The 18319-nt window shown below is 41.3% G+C and overlaps 12 protein-coding genes across 12 annotated transcripts; 7 read left to right on the top strand and 5 right to left on the bottom strand. All coding sequences in view use genetic code 12, as the record gives it.

Annotated features, from left to right (window-relative positions):
• Nucleotides 1-802: 802 nt before the first annotated feature.
• GSP1 (Ran GTPase) lies at nt 803-1450 on the top strand (the record flags this gene model as incomplete). Its single annotated transcript, XM_002618121.2, has 1 exon — nt 803-1450. One exon carries the CDS (start codon nt 803-805, stop codon nt 1448-1450), a length of 648 nt encoding a protein of 215 aa, XP_002618167.1.
• A 149-nt stretch (nt 1451-1599) lies between these two features.
• Nucleotides 1600-2007, bottom strand: FOB63_001753 (uncharacterized protein; the record flags this gene model as incomplete). Its single annotated transcript, XM_002618122.2, has 1 exon — nt 1600-2007. The coding sequence occupies one exon, from the start codon at nt 2005-2007 to the stop codon at nt 1600-1602; it is 408 nt and encodes a 135-aa protein (XP_002618168.2).
• An 858-nt stretch (nt 2008-2865) lies between these two features.
• ATP14 (F1F0 ATP synthase subunit h) lies at nt 2866-3224 on the top strand (the record flags this gene model as incomplete). The annotated part of the gene is made up of 2 exons (XM_066102186.1): nt 2866-2880; nt 2925-3224. The coding sequence occupies 2 exons, from the start codon at nt 2866-2868 to the stop codon at nt 3222-3224; spliced, it is 315 nt and encodes a 104-aa protein (XP_065958484.1).
• Nucleotides 3225-3483: 259 nt separating this feature from the next.
• FOB63_001751 (uncharacterized protein) lies at nt 3484-4674 on the top strand (the record flags this gene model as incomplete). The annotated part of the gene is made up of 1 exon (XM_002618123.2): nt 3484-4674. One exon carries the CDS (start codon nt 3484-3486, stop codon nt 4672-4674), a length of 1191 nt encoding a protein of 396 aa, XP_002618169.2.
• A 751-nt stretch (nt 4675-5425) lies between these two features.
• On the bottom strand, nt 5426-5968 carry FOB63_001750 (uncharacterized protein; the record flags this gene model as incomplete). Its single annotated transcript, XM_002618124.2, has 1 exon — nt 5426-5968. One exon carries the CDS (start codon nt 5966-5968, stop codon nt 5426-5428), a length of 543 nt encoding a protein of 180 aa, XP_002618170.2.
• A 486-nt stretch (nt 5969-6454) lies between these two features.
• CDC46 (MCM DNA helicase complex subunit) lies at nt 6455-8641 on the top strand (the record flags this gene model as incomplete). Its single annotated transcript, XM_002618125.2, has 1 exon — nt 6455-8641. The coding sequence occupies one exon, from the start codon at nt 6455-6457 to the stop codon at nt 8639-8641; it is 2187 nt and encodes a 728-aa protein (XP_002618171.1).
• Nucleotides 8642-8971: 330 nt separating this feature from the next.
• Nucleotides 8972-9451, top strand: FOB63_001748 (tubulin-binding prefolding complex subunit; the record flags this gene model as incomplete). Its single annotated transcript, XM_002618126.2, has 1 exon — nt 8972-9451. One exon carries the CDS (start codon nt 8972-8974, stop codon nt 9449-9451), a length of 480 nt encoding a protein of 159 aa, XP_002618172.1.
• A 31-nt stretch (nt 9452-9482) lies between these two features.
• On the bottom strand, nt 9483-10586 carry FOB63_001747 (uncharacterized protein; the record flags this gene model as incomplete). Its single annotated transcript, XM_002618127.2, has 1 exon — nt 9483-10586. The coding sequence occupies one exon, from the start codon at nt 10584-10586 to the stop codon at nt 9483-9485; it is 1104 nt and encodes a 367-aa protein (XP_002618173.2).
• A 207-nt stretch (nt 10587-10793) lies between these two features.
• On the bottom strand, nt 10794-12575 carry PES1 (mRNA-binding ribosome synthesis protein; the record flags this gene model as incomplete). The annotated part of the gene is made up of 1 exon (XM_002618128.2): nt 10794-12575. The coding sequence occupies one exon, from the start codon at nt 12573-12575 to the stop codon at nt 10794-10796; it is 1782 nt and encodes a 593-aa protein (XP_002618174.2).
• A 447-nt stretch (nt 12576-13022) lies between these two features.
• On the bottom strand, nt 13023-13544 carry FOB63_001745 (uncharacterized protein; the record flags this gene model as incomplete). The annotated part of the gene is made up of 1 exon (XM_002618129.1): nt 13023-13544. One exon carries the CDS (start codon nt 13542-13544, stop codon nt 13023-13025), a length of 522 nt encoding a protein of 173 aa, XP_002618175.1.
• A 743-nt stretch (nt 13545-14287) lies between these two features.
• TAZ1 (lysophosphatidylcholine acyltransferase) lies at nt 14288-15514 on the top strand (the record flags this gene model as incomplete). Its single annotated transcript, XM_002618131.2, has 1 exon — nt 14288-15514. One exon carries the CDS (start codon nt 14288-14290, stop codon nt 15512-15514), a length of 1227 nt encoding a protein of 408 aa, XP_002618177.2.
• A 133-nt stretch (nt 15515-15647) lies between these two features.
• On the top strand, nt 15648-18308 carry FOB63_001743 (uncharacterized protein; the record flags this gene model as incomplete). The annotated part of the gene is made up of 1 exon (XM_002618132.2): nt 15648-18308. The coding sequence occupies one exon, from the start codon at nt 15648-15650 to the stop codon at nt 18306-18308; it is 2661 nt and encodes an 886-aa protein (XP_002618178.2).
• Nucleotides 18309-18319: the final 11 nt, after the last annotated feature.

Raw genomic sequence — 18319 nt, 5'->3', positions numbered from 1 at the left:
ACCAATAATAATCGGGGCGATGAATTGTGCACGAGAGGAAAATATTTGGCGTGGTACGCGCAAGAATGTGGGTTAGGACTTGTATCCGATGAGCCGCACCTCGTACTCCACAAAGTGGCCAAGCCGCAGGAGACTTGATCTAGCTCGGGCGTATGCGTCGCGCCGTGAAACCAAAGCGCCCAAAAGTCTTGAGCGGCTAGGTTTAAAATGCATCATTTCGCGTGGAGTTTATTGTTCGATTCATACTGTTTCGCACGCGAGCTTTGCAACTTTGCACAGGAGAAGGCTAGAGGGGAATAGATAGGACAGTAGAGAACAGTGACCCAAAGAGGTTTACCTTTTTTCTTTTTATGCTAAGGCTACTTTTTCTTGAGTTCTGTTCCCTACTAGCATCTATGATGTTGGGCTTCCCCATTTACCAAAGCGCGCCTTCTTTATGTTCATACAAGCGCATACCTTTGATTGCGCCCACTGGAAAAAACATTCGACTCCCTAAAGAGACGTGGATATCTTTATTACATCAGTGCTGCTTCTACGTCGTTTCACCTGTACGCTATTTTCCTTCTCTTCTGTTGTGAAGTAGCTTTTATTCCTAGCATTGATCTCTTGGACGCTAATGGGCTTCGTTTGGAACCTTCGAGAGAGTTGAGTCACACACGCTTACGTCCCGCCGCGGCTACCGTCCTGTATACAGGTCATCGCACGGGTAAGTTTTTCGTCCCTATTGCGTTGTTTTTTTGATTCTCCTCCTTCTTCCCCATCGGATTTGATCCATCAATCAATCAATCCTTTATAGTGCAAGATGGCTACTCAAGAAATCCCAACCTTCAAATTGGTCCTCGTTGGTGACGGTGGTACCGGAAAGACCACTTTTGTCAAGAGACACTTGACTGGTGAGTTCGAAAAGAAGTACATTGCTACTTTGGGTGTCGAAGTCCATCCTTTGGGATTCCACACCAACTACGGTGAATTGAAGTTCGACGTGTGGGACACTGCTGGCCAAGAGAAGTTTGGTGGCTTGAGAGATGGTTACTACATTAACGGACAGTGTGGTATCATCATGTTCGATGTCACCTCAAGAATTACCTACAAGAACGTTCCTAACTGGCACAGAGACTTGGTTAGAGTTTGTGAAAACATTCCAATTGTCTTGTGTGGTAACAAGGTCGATGTCAAGGAACGTAAGGTCAAGGCTAGAACCATCACTTTCCACAGAAAGAAGAACTTGCAGTACTACGATATTTCTGCAAAGTCCAACTACAACTTCGAGAAGCCTTTCCTTTGGTTGGCCAGAAAGTTGGTTGGTAACCCACAGTTGGAGTTTGTTGCTTCGCCAGCTTTGGCTCCTCCAGAAGTCCAAGTCGATGCCGACTTGATGCAAAAGTACCAACAGGAAATGGAACAGGCTACTGCTTTGCCATTGCCTGATGAAGATGACGCTGACTTGTAATCGCCGCCGTGGCTTTACTACGCAGCTCGTGTATAGTTGAATAGATGATGCACTTGCATTTTTACGTTTGGCTCTGACTCTGCGTACTCCTTGTACTTTCTCCGATGCTTTCTTTCCCTAGTACCTTTATTGCTTACTATTTCCCTATCTTATATATCATGCGTTGCAAGTGAAACGTGCGTCGTTATCGCCTTGATGTATTCATCCGTGTGTCTGATTGCTGAAGGAGGCGGAGGAGCCAAGTTAGCCAAGTTCGGAGGCGGAGGTAGGCAAATCTCTTGTTCTGCTTCGTCTTTCTGTCTCACAAACGACTTGTCTTTGCTACGAAGTATCTTTCTTGAGAATTTTTCTGGTGATGGTGCTCCTTGGCTGAGGTAGCCCATATCCACTTCATAGGTGAAGTCATTGGTGTCCCAAATTCCAAGCTGTTTGGCCTTTTCCTCATAGTATAAGCAATACTTCCGAATGTGATTTTTTCCCGCCAAGTGCGATTTCCGCACACTCATTTTGTCATGAGTGAGATACGACTTGCAGTAGTCGCAATAGTATTTTGGCATCTTGTGGTACTGATAATCGTTGATCTTTTGAAGCTTCACATAGTGGATGATGGACAATGTGCAGTACCATCGATGTTAAAATTAAGATCTATGGATACAGAAACAAAATTACCAAAAACTAATGTAAAATGAATCAAGGATCAATACTGAAGGTCCCAATATTCAATCTCTTTCGTACCATTGCATACGTGTTGATTTTACTTCAATATTAAGCGCTTTGCTTCAAATTTTTGACCCTAATGAGCTTCAAGGAACAAAATTTAATGTTCACAGTGTCAGAATCACGTTCCCACTAACTTAGAGTCTAATTAACAGATGTTTTGATATAAAGACACAAGTTAAAGGCTGAGTGGATAAATGGATGAATCACGTGACACGTTCAACTGCTCGGCTTCGACTGTCCAATAAAAGGGAAGGGCCCACACTTCAGTTGTGGTAACTGCACGCACCCGAGAATCGGTGAAGTTTTAGCACGCAGTTTCTCAGGCAAACTTTCCACTTTACTGTTGTGAAACACCAGATCTTACAAGGATAATGTTCAAGCAATCAATTGTATGTATTCAATTTTGCGATCGACAATTTGGTTCCCTTTGACGAAGGAGATAGAGGCCACTGAATGGTGCACTTTTATTCTCGCTAAATGGAAACGTTTATTATCTTTGATGATAGTCAAATTGTTCCTTTGGGTTCAACACAATGGAATATTATTGCACAATATGCTGGGGTAGTAGAAGCAAAGATACCATGTGACTGCGGTGTACAGCTTTAAGACCTTTCCCTTTCCATACCGACCCTATGCTGATATGCATTGTGGATTTTAGAAGCATATTTGTGTTACTCTCTTCTTGAAACCAGAAAATGATCCATAACCCTGTCGAGGAACCTCAATCTTTCCACTTTCTAGTACTAACACATAGCGTGCCTTGTCTTCTAGAAGATTGTTCTCTGTGACCCCAAAGAGAAACAACTTGGTCGCTGACTTGTATGTTCAACAGATCAAGCAGTTCAAGCCAACCCCAGTTGCTGCTGACCAAGCTGAAGGCATCAAGACATTTAAATTGCCATCCAAGCCAGCCATTCCATCTGATGAAGTTTCTGCTGACGCCGTTTCTTCCTATGAAGCTGCTGATGTTGAAACAGAATCTGCACCAGTTTCTGGTAGCGCACCAGTTGAAGAGGATTGGTTTGTCTTTGAGGAAGAAGAAGAGCACCACTAAGCCTCTTGACGACATGAACTCATACAACAATTATCTTTCACGAACAGAAGTCGCGCTTCTGGGATAGGGGCAACAGGCTATGCACAGCGTTATCTTTTGCCGGAGAAAAGCTTTTCTTTATGTATCAAATAAATGAAATATTCACTGCGTGGACGATACAGTAGACATAAGTAGTGTAGCCTATGGACAAAAAGACTGCGCATGTGCGCATAATCGCACAGTAACGAAAACAATACACATAAAAAAGGCAAAACCCGTAATGACAGGAGAACTAAGCATTGACACAATTAAAAATGCGTCGGAGTTGGTCAACACTACTCTCATATCCAAGGGCTACATTACCGAGGATTTGAAGTTTCCTATAATAGATTGGGAGGATCTTATTACGGATCAACCTGAGAAGGAAGCTCTTCAAAAGTTAGTGGTTGCTGATAAAATATACAATAATGACAAAAACATCATCAATATAATTTATTCATTGACACAGTCGATCGACCGCCATCAAGCCCAACAAAAGTCCATAAGCATGGCAATTTTACAAAAGGATACTACCATTGAAGCACTTCAGAAGAAGATTCAGACTCTCGAACAACAAGTGCAGGGATATGAGCAAAAGTACGAGAAGAGCGTTTATCTGGATCATTTGAATATGTCAGAAAAAATAACTCGCCTAACCAAATTGAGCAAGACGCAAGCAAAGGAGTTGGCCAAGCTAAAAAACACTTCGTCTGAGTTGCAAACAAAGTACGATATTGAAATGCGCAAGAAAGCAATTGAAATTTCCCTGCTTAAAAATAAATTGCTAGATACTCGAAATTTGTCTAACACAATAACTTATGCCCGACCTTCTCGTTCTACGAAGAGTGCTTCGCCAAATCCAATGGGTCAGGAATTCAACCCAAATGTTGTGTATAACAACAAGCCGATAATAGATAACTCTGCTACAAGAATGACACCCGGAAGTGAAAATTCCAGTGCGATAATCAAACAAGAATACGATGGAATTGCAACGCAGCTTTCTGAACTCATTGAGAATTTGATGAAGGAGAATAGCAAATTCTCCAATTTTATTAACGAACTCAACGAATACTTTACCAAATTCAACTCCCAATTATCAATACTGAACTACAAGAACTTAAATGCTTCTACCCTTCTGAATCCGTCAGACGAAATCGATCTTAATCGCATATTAAAGGATACATCTACAGAAATTGATCCATTTGAGTTCACATCGCGACCTCTTCTCTCCAATGTTTACAAAAACTACCACTATGTTTCTGGACTAATAGATTTGGCTGCTTCAACACTAGCGGGACATGAACAAGGCACTTCAAAAACCGAGGACAACGACACATTGCAAAAGTTGAAGGAAGAAAATAAAGCGTTGTACAATAATTGGCAGAGCGCCATCAAGGCATTGGATGACTGGAAGAGTTACAAAGGTAACTAGGCTATTATTTAAAACTAGGCTATTATTTAAAGGACATAGGTATCACTAACCGAATCACTGGTAACAATTTTCATGGATGATCTGGTATATAGGTGATCTTTATAGACATGTAAAGAGAACAAATACATGAACTCCTCTCGATAATAATCTCAGCAGTGTGGATCAATGGGTTTAATAGACGTGTATTGAAGGTGTTGGCCGTAAGGCTAATGTCTTCATTAATGATTCAAACTTCTGACATATCAACCGCAAGAACTTTGAATTAGATTGTTGTTTTCTAGACTGACGCTAAGAAACCAATCTTAAAAGCATTTTCGTTAATTGCTTCTCTCCTTCACCAGCGCTCTCATAATATTATATTCAGTTTTTACCCAAAAGTGCGATGTACGCAAATGGGATTTTCCTTCATTGGTTTCCCTTAGCCAATTCGTATTCCTAAGTTGAATTCGCTGTCAACAAATGTAAAAGCAGAATTCGACAAAAATATTTTCGAATTATTCATCAGAGCAATCATCCTCTTGTCTTTTTCCTTTACATCACTCATCGTCTGTTTCCCACCAGTGGATGTGACAATATTAGGAAAATAGCTCCAGCTACGACTGTAGGCAGCGAATTTATCAAGATAATAAGGTCATTAGAAGATTGCATTCGGAGAACGGGAATAAACAGAGTAGTGATGGTTGCAAAAGATAGGTACAATCGGGAAGTTGAGTTTCAACTTAGTCCAAAGCGTAAAGATCAAGAAGAAGTATTACTTGTTCTTACTTAGAAGAAGATCTAATTCTGCATCCAAATCGATCAATTCAGACATAGCCTCTTGTTCTTTCATTTTCTGTGCTTCTCTTTCCTCCTCTATTCGAGAATACTTTTTCTTGGACTTCTTTGCTTTGCTTTGCTTAACCATAGATTTTCGCTTATTCAATATAGCTGTTCGACTGTTCTCTGGATCTTGCAACTCTTCCAATTTCAAGGCCAATATTTCTCGAGCTTTTTTCCTGTTCTGCTCTTGTGATCTAGAATACTGACATGTAACAACTATTCCAGTTGGCTTGTGCGTGAGCTGGACTTTGCTATTGCTCTTGTTGATCTTTTGTCCGCCAGGTCCTCTTCCTCCTTTCAAAAACTCTTCATCGATTTCTTCTTCTTTAATGAGCCAGAGTGGACGTGGAGGCAATTTGTTTTTTTTAGGGATTCCTAGAGCCAAAGAAGACGAACATATCAGTCTGGATAACTCTGCAGATTTTACGAGGGGTAAATTATTTCTGCAAAGACTCTTGAATAACCAAGTGATCATTATTAGATTTGAACAAGACTGGACTATTCATTTATATCTATGGAAGGTACGGATGTTCACTGTGGTGGAATTGGATCTATCCTACTACTTGAATCGGCAAGTTGAAAAATTCAGGGTTTGAGATGATGTGTTTCTGCTTCGTATGAATGCTTTCTGCTTCATGGGAAACTTTTCCTGATACGTCTCCATTCTCGTTGGCCAGAGAAGCACATTTTTATGGTTCTACAGAAAAAAGATGACCCCGACTGGAACTCAATTTATATAAGAAAGCTATTGATATGAACAACATGCTAGGTTAATATGTGTTTCAGATTCTTTGTCTGATCGTCAGGTGAATCACCTTTTGTTCGAATGGACATCGACCTGCCCTGCACAAAATTATTTTCCTGCTCATTGCACGACGCGTCCACTTATTTTACTCAATTCGGGCTATTAATTGACATGCGAAAAAGTTTAGACTAATCCTCTTCACATTCTATCTTTATCATGTCTTACGAAAGAGCGGAGGTATTCAGCGCTCAAGTTCTACCAGGAGAAGAACCTCAAGACTCTTCATTCAATGAGATCACTAAGGCGTTTCGGTCATTCATTTTGGAGTTCCGCTTGAACAATCAGTTTATTTACAGAGACCAGTTGCGGGAAAACTTATTAATCAAAAACTTCTATCTCAAAGTTAACTCTGAACATTTGATCGGTTTCAATGAAGAGCTCAACAAAAAACTATCTGATGAGCCAGGTGAAATGGTTCCTTTGTTCGAAAATGCCATCACAGACATAGCGAAAAGAATCGCTTATCTTTCCAACGACGATGTTCCCAGGGATTTCCCCATATGCCAGTTGATCTTGTACTCAAAATCAAGTACCATATCTATTAGAAACTTGGACTCTGAACATATCTCCAAAATTGTTAGAGTCAGTGGAATCATCATCTCGGCCTCAGTTCTTACCTCTAGAGCGACTATGGTCCTGTTGATATGCCGCAATTGTAAACACACCATGAAAATGAAGGTAGCATCCGGATTTGGCTCCTTGAACTTGCCAAGCAAGTGTTTGGCTACCCACAACCATGATGAAGTTCACTCACAACAAAAGTGTCCTCCAGACCCATACGTGGTTGTGCACGACAAATCGACTTTTATTGATCAGCAAGTATTGAAGTTGCAAGAATCACCAGATGCTGTTCCCGTGGGAGAAATGCCTCGTCATATTTTGGTGCAAGTGGACCGCTATCTCACTAACCAAGTCACCCCCGGTACTCGTGTTACATTGATCGGAACCTACCTGATTTATCAAGCCAAACAAAGAACAAGTGCTGCAGTGAACACCGTTGCAATTAGAAACCCCTATCTTAAAGTGTTAGGTATTCAGACAGATGTTGATACCGCTGCGCAAGGGCTCTCTTTCAGCGAGGAGGAGGAAGAAGAATTTTTAAGAATGTCACGGATGCCGAACTTGTACGAAGTGTTTTCAAAATCCATTGCTCCTTCCATTTATGGTAATGATGATATCAAAAAGGCGATTACATGCCTCTTGATGAGTGGATCTAAGAAAATTTTGCCCGACGGAATGAGATTGCGGGGTGATATCAACGTATTGTTACTCGGTGATCCAGGTACAGCCAAATCTCAATTATTAAAATTTGTGGAAAAGGTCTCTCCTATATCGGTATATACTTCCGGTAAAGGTTCATCTGCCGCAGGTTTAACTGCATCTGTTCAGAGGGACACGCAAACCCGAGACTTTTATTTGGAAGGTGGTGCTATGGTCTTAGCAGATGGTGGTGTGGTGTGTATTGATGAGTTTGATAAAATGAGAGATGAAGATCGTGTTGCAATTCATGAGGCAATGGAACAGCAGACCATTTCGATTGCAAAAGCTGGTATTACTACCGTTCTCAACTCTAGAACGTCCGTTCTTGCGGCAGCAAATCCTATTTTTGGTCGTTACGACGACTTGAAGAGTCCGGGCGAGAACATTGACTTTCAAACTACCATTCTTTCACGTTTTGACATGATTTTCATTGTGAAGGACGACCACAACGAGTCTCGAGACAGGCTGATTGCCCAGCATGTTATGAACATTCACACGGGTAACAGTGCTGAGAATGAAGAGCTGGAGGGTGAAATCCCGATTGACACAATGAAGAGATACATTCAATATGCGAAATCAAAGTGTGCTCCTAGATTGAGCCCTGAGGCATCCGAGAAATTGTCATCGCACTTTGTGGCCATTAGAAGAAGATTGCAGGTGAATGAAGCGGACATGAACGAAAGATCGCTGATTCCAATCACTGTTCGTCAACTCGAAGCCATCATTCGTATTACCGAGTCTTTGGCAAAACTTACATTGCTGCCCATTGCCACTGTTGATCATGTGGATGAAGCAATCCGTTTATTTACTGCTTCCACTATGAATGCTGTCGACCAAGGTGTACAAAGTGGATCTTTGATGGCGACAGGAAAGTTTGCTGAGCAAATCAAGCTTGTGGAGCACGAGTTGAGACGGCGTTTGCCAATTGGGTGGTCTACGGCTTACAAGACTCTTCGAAGAGAGATTGTCGATTCAGGCAAGGCTCCGGCTGAAGCCTTAGATAAGGCATTGCACATTATGGAGAGACACGAAGTCATCCGGTTCCGCCATCAAAGACAAAACATTTTGCGTGTTGGCGTTTAAGGTGTCGTGGCTATCGAAATGTGCTTTCTTCTTCTATAGTTTTGTATTATTAATGTGGTGTTTTGGATTGTTTCCATGAATACGTATTTCTCTTTCTCTCGCGCTTGGTAGTGCGCATAATCGTTCAAGTATATTTTCCAGTGCGCTTAGCTATTTCTCCTCTAGTAGACAATGGCAGACTTTCTCAAGTAAGTACATACTTTCCACCATTCAAAGTCTATACTAACTAATAGGCCCAAAAACACTAATCCTAGGGGTATTCCCGAGGCGCCTTTTATAGAGAAGGTCGAAAGCATCATCAAGAACCCAGATGCGGAGTTCGAAAGCACAATGGCTGCTTTTCAGGACAGATTACAGCAATACAAGTACATGGAATTGTCCAAGAAACAGCAGTTAGGCGATTTGAATATCAAAATCCCAGACATTGAAAAAAATTTGGCGGTGATCCGCCTTTTGAAGAAGAAAAAGGAAGCTGAAGGAGAGGAGGACCAAGAGATGGAAGTGAATTATGAGTTGGATAGTACTTTATACACTAAAGCCGTTGTCAATACAGAAAAATTGGATTCTGTCTACTTGTGGTTGGGCGCTGAGGTGATGTTGGAGTATCCACTTGATGATGCCGTGGATCTTTTAAACACTAGGTTAGAGAACAATCGCAAAGAGCTCACCACTGTCGAAGAAGACCTAGAGTTTTTGAGAGAAAACATTACTACCATGGAGGTGAATACTGCCAGATTGTACAACTGGGACGTCGAAAGAAGAAAGCATATGCGGGCAGTGGAAGAAGGCAGCAAGAACTTGAAGATATAGGATGAATTTTGCACGTATAATAAATGAGTAACTATGCACGGAAAATGTCCAAAAATTGCCTTCCGAGTGGCCGCGCTGGAGTAGCCGACCTTTCTTGTGGATTACGCTGATTGATGTCATCTATAGCTTCCTCTGATTCCTCTTCTTCCGGTTGCACACTGACCTCTGGGCTTGTTTCTGACTGTGGCAAATCTTCCACCACTTGTGACACACTCTGGTAGCCACGCACGCGGCGCAATGAACGGAAAAGAGTCAGATGGAATTTGCGAGGGTTGACAAAGACCCGGAATACAAATGGCGGCACCGACCAGTTTTTAGATCCAGCCAAAAGGTCTTGCGTGTATAGCCTGCCAATGATTAGGCCCACAAGGCATGGCAAGAAGGACGCTAGTCCATTGTTCAACATGAGAATGGTGTATATAGCATGCACTTGAAAATGGTCTGTCAACGTCAAAGTGGTTCCAGAGGGAGCATCACCTTCATCTTCAGCTGAATTATCTTCATTTGGCTTGCGTAGAAGGATTTTGAAATGATAGGATGTGGGGATATAGTGGCCATAGCACATGTACAACAGCGAAAGAATACCCATTGGACCAGACGACACAGTATTAAATATAGTATCGAAATATACCACCTCCAACTGCAGTCTCCATACAACCCATTTCATCAAAGCATAAACTGCAATGACTAGTAGCTGACCCACAGTAAGAATGAGGAATATAAGGACCGCGTTATACAAGGCAAATACCGTCACCAAGGAAAGAAATTTTCTAGATCCAAAAAAACGCTCCAACGTTTTGAAATGAAAGAAAAGCAATATGATGAGCATGTAGTCGGACTCGTTTCGAACCGCAAGCTGGAAAGTTGCCACACGCCAATACTGGCTGAACTCCACAAGATATGGGTTAACGGCAAGCACCACGTAGGGCTTCAACAGAAGGATCAGAATCAGTAATGCAGATAATGTGGAAAAAATACATAGAGCTTTCGTCACTGGAGTATTGGTAAAGCCTTTTATGGGCGTGATTTGTGTCATTTGGTGTAATGATATATATGGTGTAGCGCTTTGAAATCTGCACAGAATATACCAGGGCCGATTTATCTGTGCGCATTTACAGGAACCCCAACTTGCCATTCTTAAAGGTTGGGCTTTGAAGGTTCAGTAAATATCATAAAGATGAAAATCACTTCCACGCTAAGATGATTCAAAATACGTCCTTCTACTTGTAATTCTTTTCCTTCTCAAGCGTACGCGAATTCTTACAATCAACTCGTACATAAAAATGTGTTGCGTGAAAATCTGCTTGGAATGTTAACTATACATGCTTAATGACCTCTTCCTTTAATTCTTGTCCAAAGCATTCAATTGCTTTTTCGTCTTCTCAACCTGCTGTTTCTTCTTCTTCAAGTTCTCAACACGGCTGTTCTTCTTATCTATACCGTATTGCATCTTGTTGTATAACTTCTTCTTCTTGTGAGACATCATGATCGTCTTCAACTCCTTCTCTTCCTCTTCTTCCGACTTTTTGGTCTTCTTAGCCTTCTTCTTTGGTTGTTCGTCCTTAGCTTCGGAGTATTGGATACCTGCAGCCTCCATCTCCAACTCTTTCTGTTCTCTCAAGGCTTCATCCTCTTCCTCGTCTTCGTCCGGAAGCTCTTCTCCTTCTATTTCAACCTCCTCCTCGCTTCCGGACTCGCCTTCTTCAACAGGCTCAGCCTCAGGGTTATATTCTGCTCTGTCGCCCCATGGAGACAAGTGAGGAGGCAAGGTTTCTCCTGGAGCATATGCACCAACAGGAAGCAATTCGCACTTGTTGATGGAGTCAAAAATCCATTGTGGCTGAACATATGTACGGCCGGCAATCTTGTTCACGACCTTTGGTCTGTCGACAACTTGATGGGTGATTGATGACAAATCTAATTTAGCGTACGCTTCAGGGTGGTTGATCTTCATTTCATCCAAAGCAATTTCAGAAACAACAACACCACCAGCTGACAAGATGCAAAGTTCCATGATGTCCAAAGGCACCTCACGGCCAACGAAGAAAGTGAACTTGGAAAATAACGTGGACGAAGGAGAGGCAAACTCGGATGGTTGTGCTAACAAGTCACCCGTAGTCTTATTAGCGGAAGCGAACTTGTCCAATTCAACAGATTCCACATTTTCCACCGGCTCACTTTGGTCATCTTCTTTAGCATCGGCAGCAATGGCGTTTTGAATTTCCTGGGCCGACAAAGTTTCTGGTTCAGCCGCGTCCTCTGCATCTTCAACACTTTCTTCCTTCTTCTCTGCTGGGAGCAACGAGCCAATGCCTTGGTCCTTAGACTTCAAAACATACGAGGACAATCCACCAATACCTTTCAATTTTTCGGCATCAATTGGAGGAGGATACACCAAGTTGGAGTCGGAATACAACTTGAACAAAACAAAATGCAACAAGGTGGAGTAAAATTCCAAGAAGGTCAACATAATACGGAAATCAACGTCCGATGGAATGTTGGCTGGGAACTTGAATGGAACCAACCATCTCACCTCCTGGCCTTTCACAGATGCCTCGTAATACACACCTTTGATCGAGACAAAGACCTTCTTGATCAATCTTTCTTTGGCAACGTAAGCAAGCCATTGATTAGTCAATTTGGAAGCTTCTTTAGTAACTCTGTGACTGACACTAGTAGTAGCAGGCATATTGGCAAACAAGAAAAGCATATTCAATGGGTCGTCGAGATCACGTAAAGCATCCAAAAAGGTTGGATATCTCTCCTTGACAACATGGTCTAACGTGTACTTAGGTCTCGTTCTCTCCAACTTGTCTGCATCGTTTAATTCTTGTTTCGACAACAACCTTTGCAACTTCTTTTGAAACGTCTTCTGCTCTCTGAACTTAGCCAACACTGGTTCATGTAACAAGTATTGAATGTCTTTGGAATAGTAGAAAGTAGTTGGGGCAGTAGATCCCTTGTTGGCCTTCTTTTTGTTTCTGGGTTCTCTTGGGTAAATTCCTTTGAAAATACAGAGACGACGGAAATCAGCCAAAGAGACCTGCAACTTTCTGATGGCCTGTGATCTGGTAATAAAGTTCTTTGCAGAACCAGTCTTTCCCTTCTTTTTTATTCTTGCCATATTGCTCTTGTAGAACTAAGATGAGATATTGAAAATTTATTTTGGTGCGAAGAGATGAGTTTGGCCTGCAGATGGCTCTCGTATTGGGATGTGATAACAAGCTAATTTGTATACTGGAATTCATTTTATCGTCATACCCTGACGAAATTCTCCATCACAATGACATTTAGAATTGAGTTTATGACTTCTTATTTTGCTATCTTCTTTCGAGCTTTTGTTATTTTGATTTCTTCTTCAATGTCCTGACTGAAGTTCACAGGATTACATTTGGCTCATACTTCTTTCTTTTTTTAGGAAGAAGTTATCTCTTCTGCATTGATACTTCACGTTTTACACTCTAGATGTTTGGCTACACTTTTGTGCTTGGTGCATTGCAATTTGCGTAGTTGGTACGGTTTATACTTCATGTTATAAGCCGCGCATTAAGCCAAAAAAGAAAGAAGCACCCTACTTGTACTCATATTCTCTAGCCAATAAATACAAAAGGGGCCACATGCTATTAAAGCGATCATTCCAAGTAAAAGACAAAGCACAACTAAGATCATCATGGCTGCTTGTGACTGGCACGTAGAATAGAGAGTCAAAGCAATCAGCGACGCGATAACATAAATCTTGCAAGTCCGTTAATGGGAAGGAATGAAGAGAAACTGAAATAAGTTTGAGTTGACTAGCAATATGCCCAAGCAAATTCAAAATCAGGCTGTATAACCTGCAATGGTTTGTGCTATATTCTTTTAGGCCAAGGATATTCATAATGTGCTTGTCAGACAATTTTACTTTGCTCAGAAGTATAAGTTGTAGCATAAATGTATGTTTCCCTGCGCTAGTATTAAAAGAACAATTAGCCCTTAATCTTTCCAAAAGACAATTTTGCCGTTCTTCGGCCAAATGGCATTTATCTTCGTATGGATCTACGGAGAAGTTGACTGAAGTTTCTTCATTCTGGGCCACTTCGTAACGAAAACCCATGGTAGGTCTTGTCGTTTCGTCGCGCCACTAATGTTTTTGTGCCTCATTTCTTTGGTAATGGCAGGTGGTTATACACATCATTTAGCAACAGAGAAAGACGTTGATAGTGAAATAGCAAATTGTTTTCACAGACGCATTCTTAATGAAAACTCGTTTGCATTTAGGCGTGCAGTTGATCTTTCCGTCGGGGATTTGCTCCCCGATCTTGACCAACGGCTTAACCAAATACGGAATAAGATGTTAGCCAAGGTATTTCTCGAAGAGAACGGCGTAACCTACAATGAGTACCTAAGTGCTGTAGGTCTTTTGGATCCTTTTTTGCCACAAATGAATGACACGCAGAAGGACCACGGTGCTCCTATAATCCTGCCTTTCGACTTCAGCGATTATGGATCCAACTATGTAGATGGACTGGCAGTTTGGAGTCTGTTACTAGCAGAAATTGATCTCCTCCTGGCTGATGCTATCGCTAATGCGTGGGGTAAAGAACACGCACCTCAATTCTTAGCACCAATTCACCACCAAATATTCCAAAGAGTTCTCGCTAGCATTCAAATAGGTGATGGAGATCCTCGATTGGCATTTGATAAGATTTTCTCTATGGATAAGGCCACCTCATCTTCACATGATACCCCACGTTTCGGTCCAAAAAATACTTAGTGGGTGCGAAAAAATCTCTGAAAATCCAACAAACAAAAACTCCATTCACCAAACCATTGGGTGTTTCTAACCACAGCACAAATATGTCGTTTCCTGACGTTTTGAAGCGGGGTGATGATTTCCTTTCCGAATACCCTAGAACCTCGGCTTTCTGGAACTATGCGTCCCATGCCACATGTTTGGGGATGATTCTCCCGACCAAATTTCTCATTAATTTATTGTACAAGCCCCAACTTCACGACATTGAAAAACTAGATGCGGCCCTCGCAAAGGCAAGACAGGAGAAGAGATCATTGTTGACAGTTATGAATCATATGTCTGTTGTTGATGATCCGTCTTTCTATGCTCTTCTCCCGATGCGTTTTCACACAGACATCGATACCATTAGATGGGGTTTTGGAGCTCACAACATCTGCTTTTCGTCACCAAAATTATCGTGGTTTTTCAACTTGGGAAAGATTCTAGGCACAAAAAGATTCGGAGAGGGTCCCTTCCAACCTTCTCTTGACGCAGCAATAAGAATCCTCAGTCCCGATGACACTTTCCTTTTGGAATACAGCCCGTGGACACCTGAATGCGAAAAACCGACGATTGTTCAAGAGCTCACCAAATTAGGCTCAGTCCCCGAAGATGTATCTGGCGTTGCAAAGAGTGTCAAACCCGGACCAGAGTCAACATATCTTCTCATGTCCAAATCCCCCTTTATAAGAACGAAGACATCGTGGTTTCATGTTTTCCCAGAAGGATTTGTCTTACAATTGAAGGAGCCAAATAACAACTCTATGAGATATTTCAAGTGGGGTGTTTCTCGTCTCATCTTGGAAAGCACTAGAGCCCCTGTAGTCGTTCCTATTTTTGCTCATGGATTTGAAAAAATTGCACCAGAGCACGCCGAGGATGTAGGGCTTAAGAGATGGTTACCTCAAAATTTGGGCGCTGAAATCGATATCATATTTGGAGATCCAGTTTCAGATGAAAAGATAGAGAAATACAGACAAGAGTGGAGAGATTTATGCAAAAAGTATACCGATGAGCAGAACCCCACAGATTTGTCTGAAGAATTGAAAAACGGACCTGCCGCTCAAAAGCTCCGCTCAGCCCTCGCCGGGGAATTACGTGAACGGGTTCTCGATCTAAGACAAAAATTGGGTAAGTTCGCACCCGAAGACCCCAAATTCAAAGACCCTGCGTTTTGGAAAGAGTATACTCTTTCAGAAGGCAAAAGTGACCCCAGCGTGCAGTTTATTGGAAAAAACTGGGCCATTCGTAGATATCAAAAGCATTTGCCCGAATACGAAGAAGGCGAATAAAGCTTTGCAAATGTTTATTCTATAATTGTAAATAAATCGATTTATTCTTTATACATTCTTCCGTAAGCTGGATTCGCACATCGCGAAATGGGCAGTGTAATTCACTTTATCGCTCTCTGACGTTCTACATTCCATGCTAAGGCTCACATTGAACAGTCTAAGACGACTACCGGCAACCCGGAACGGGCTTAGTGGGTATCAATTTCCTTCATTATATCTGTCTATATTACCTAGACGATACAACTGGGTTACACCGAACAAACGATATAAAAGAAGCCGACCGCTGATAGAAATTCTTGAAGGAGAATCACTTACTAAAGACAATATCTCAAGTAACATTCATGACTTAAAGCATTATTTGAAAAGCACAGAGATCCCATCGAATCTACGCCAGAAACTTTTGCAGACCAAATTATTGGCGTTGATAGACCAACTTGATGATTCTAATGTGACCAAAGAAGTGTTGGCGGTTGTAAATAACGTTTTCACAGCGTTAAGGAAGGAAAAGGGAGTAGAGAATGTTTTGTCTTCTGATGTGGCACAGTCCCTTTTCATTAAGACGACTGATGCTGTGAAGAATACTCCAACTTTGCCCGTTCCAGAGTTCATGCTTGGCTTAACTCAACTTTTCGTGAAGCCCGAGAATGAATGTCCTTCGCTGGTTCTAGTGAAAGTCATTCAACTTGGGCAGGGGCTCAAGTTTAGCAGCTTTCCAATGGTCTTATCCTATATCACAAAAAACAAGGCCGAGTCTCTCCCATCTGATTTTACTAAGGTAACATTTCTGCATTTTCAAGAGGAACAAGAGTTAGATCTTAATAAATTCGAAGGATTTTTGACAGTGGTATCCTTAGAAGAGACAAACCATGTCCTCATCAATCGAGATTTCTGCGATGCTCTCATCAATTACATTGAATCTCTATTCGCAGATTCGAATCCCGAAACTCACGAATACAAGGATTTAAACAAGAACTTGTATCGAATTCAAGCGGCTGTGAATGACACCATTTCTAAGAGCCTTCCAAACATCGATGCATATATGAAAATGAAGTTGCTAAAACTCAAGTCGGATTTGAATTCCGTTGTTTCTAATGACTCTGATATCCTAAAATGCGAAGAGGTTTTGGAAAGTATTAGTTCTGATGGTTTGACGAAAGTCAAGACAACTTTAGAGGAATCTGAAGACGACACTGTTATAGAAGCTACAACAGAAGCACTTCTACTTGAATTGGCAAAGCACAAGTCAAAGTTTATTGAAATGATACAGTTTGTTTGTGATTTTATTTCAAAAGATCAAGGAAAGTTCTCAGAACAACTCAAGTTTAAGGCTCAATTGTTGTGTTTGCTCAATGATCCAGTCGAGTCCGAAGAAGAAATTTATGAGAGAGTTAAAAACCTTTACGTTTCCTACCTTAAGGTATATCCAGGTGCCTCCGAAATGTACACCGATATTGTCCAAATATCCCTTTTCGCCGATGTTGTTCGTCCAGATGGAGAATTTTTAGATCTTTTACGAAAAGACTTTCTGGCAACAGAATATGAGCCCTCTATTTTGTCTTTCAAATATCTCATCGACAAATCTATTCAACAGGGGAAGATAGAATTAGCTTATGATTTGTTTCAACAAAGTTTGAAAGTGACGTCTGTGCATTGGAACCTTCTGGATGATCCGAGAATATTTTTCACTTTGAACAGACTCATTATATCAGTGTGTGAGCAAGGGAACGATATAAATATGACGTTTGATAAATTCCGCTTCATTAGGCAACATTTGGCCTCCCAAGTATCCGTCGAGGCCTTAACATGTTTAGCTTCCAGAATGTTACTGGAGGAATGCGTTGGAGATACTATTGAGTTGCTCAAGCGTGAACTTCCAAATATTGAAAAGCTATCTACTCAGAAGATTCCTCTTTCTCCTTCCTGTTACCAGCCATATTATGATCTTTTTCACTTGCTACACAACTTTGTTTTGACATACGATAATGAGAAAACTTACGAAACAAACTGGGTACTCTATGGCGAGTTACACAAGTACTTTCATATTCCATTCGACACTTATCTACCCACTTTACAGTTTTTTTGCAATGTTGACCGTTTGAACGCCGCCTTGGTTATCTTTCGGCAAATAAAAATGCTCAACGACTTGCATGGATCTCATCATGTGAACCTCCCGCCTCTGAGAGAAATATATATGTATTTACTTCGAACATTTGGCGACAGGTTATATGAAGAGGGTGTTGTCGAGATCCATGAATACCTAAAAATGGACACAGATATCGAGAAACAAGACGTGGATCTACAGAACTGCGTGCTTAATGCCTATTCAAATTTGCAAAATGTCGGAAAAGTGAGAGATCTTTTCCTTGCACTCTCAGCGGACGCAAAAGAAAGCGGAGGTATTAATGAAGATACAATACAAATCATGATAAAGACATATACATACAGCGATATGTTATATGTGAAGAAATTCTGGAATAACTTATCTCAGTTCGGTATTTTCCCGAATTATGGCATATACAAGCAGTATGTGATTGCTCATGTCTACCATGGATTTGTCGAGGAGGCATTTAAATTGATTGAAGAGATCGACGACTACAACATTGAGTTTTCCTCCGACATGATGCTTGCCATGTATAATTTCTGCCTCGATCCAGAAAAGCAACTTCAAGTGGTTGACTGGGCAAAAAAAAACCATAAAGAATTGTGGGATGTCGTTTCAAGCAGTGGTTTGCTTAAGCCTGCTTCTGGGTATGCACCAGACCAAAACTTACTATTAAAGCCACAAGAAGAATAATCTAAACTTTG

The sequence above is a fragment of the Clavispora lusitaniae genome, assembly GCF_014636115.1.
Source record: "Clavispora lusitaniae strain FDAARGOS_655 chromosome Unknown tig00000038_pilon, whole genome shotgun sequence".
Lineage (NCBI taxonomy): Eukaryota > Fungi > Ascomycota > Pichiomycetes > Serinales > Metschnikowiaceae > Clavispora > Clavispora lusitaniae.
Note: the sequence above shows the minus strand (reverse complement) of the source record. Positions and strands in the feature narration are given on the sequence as shown.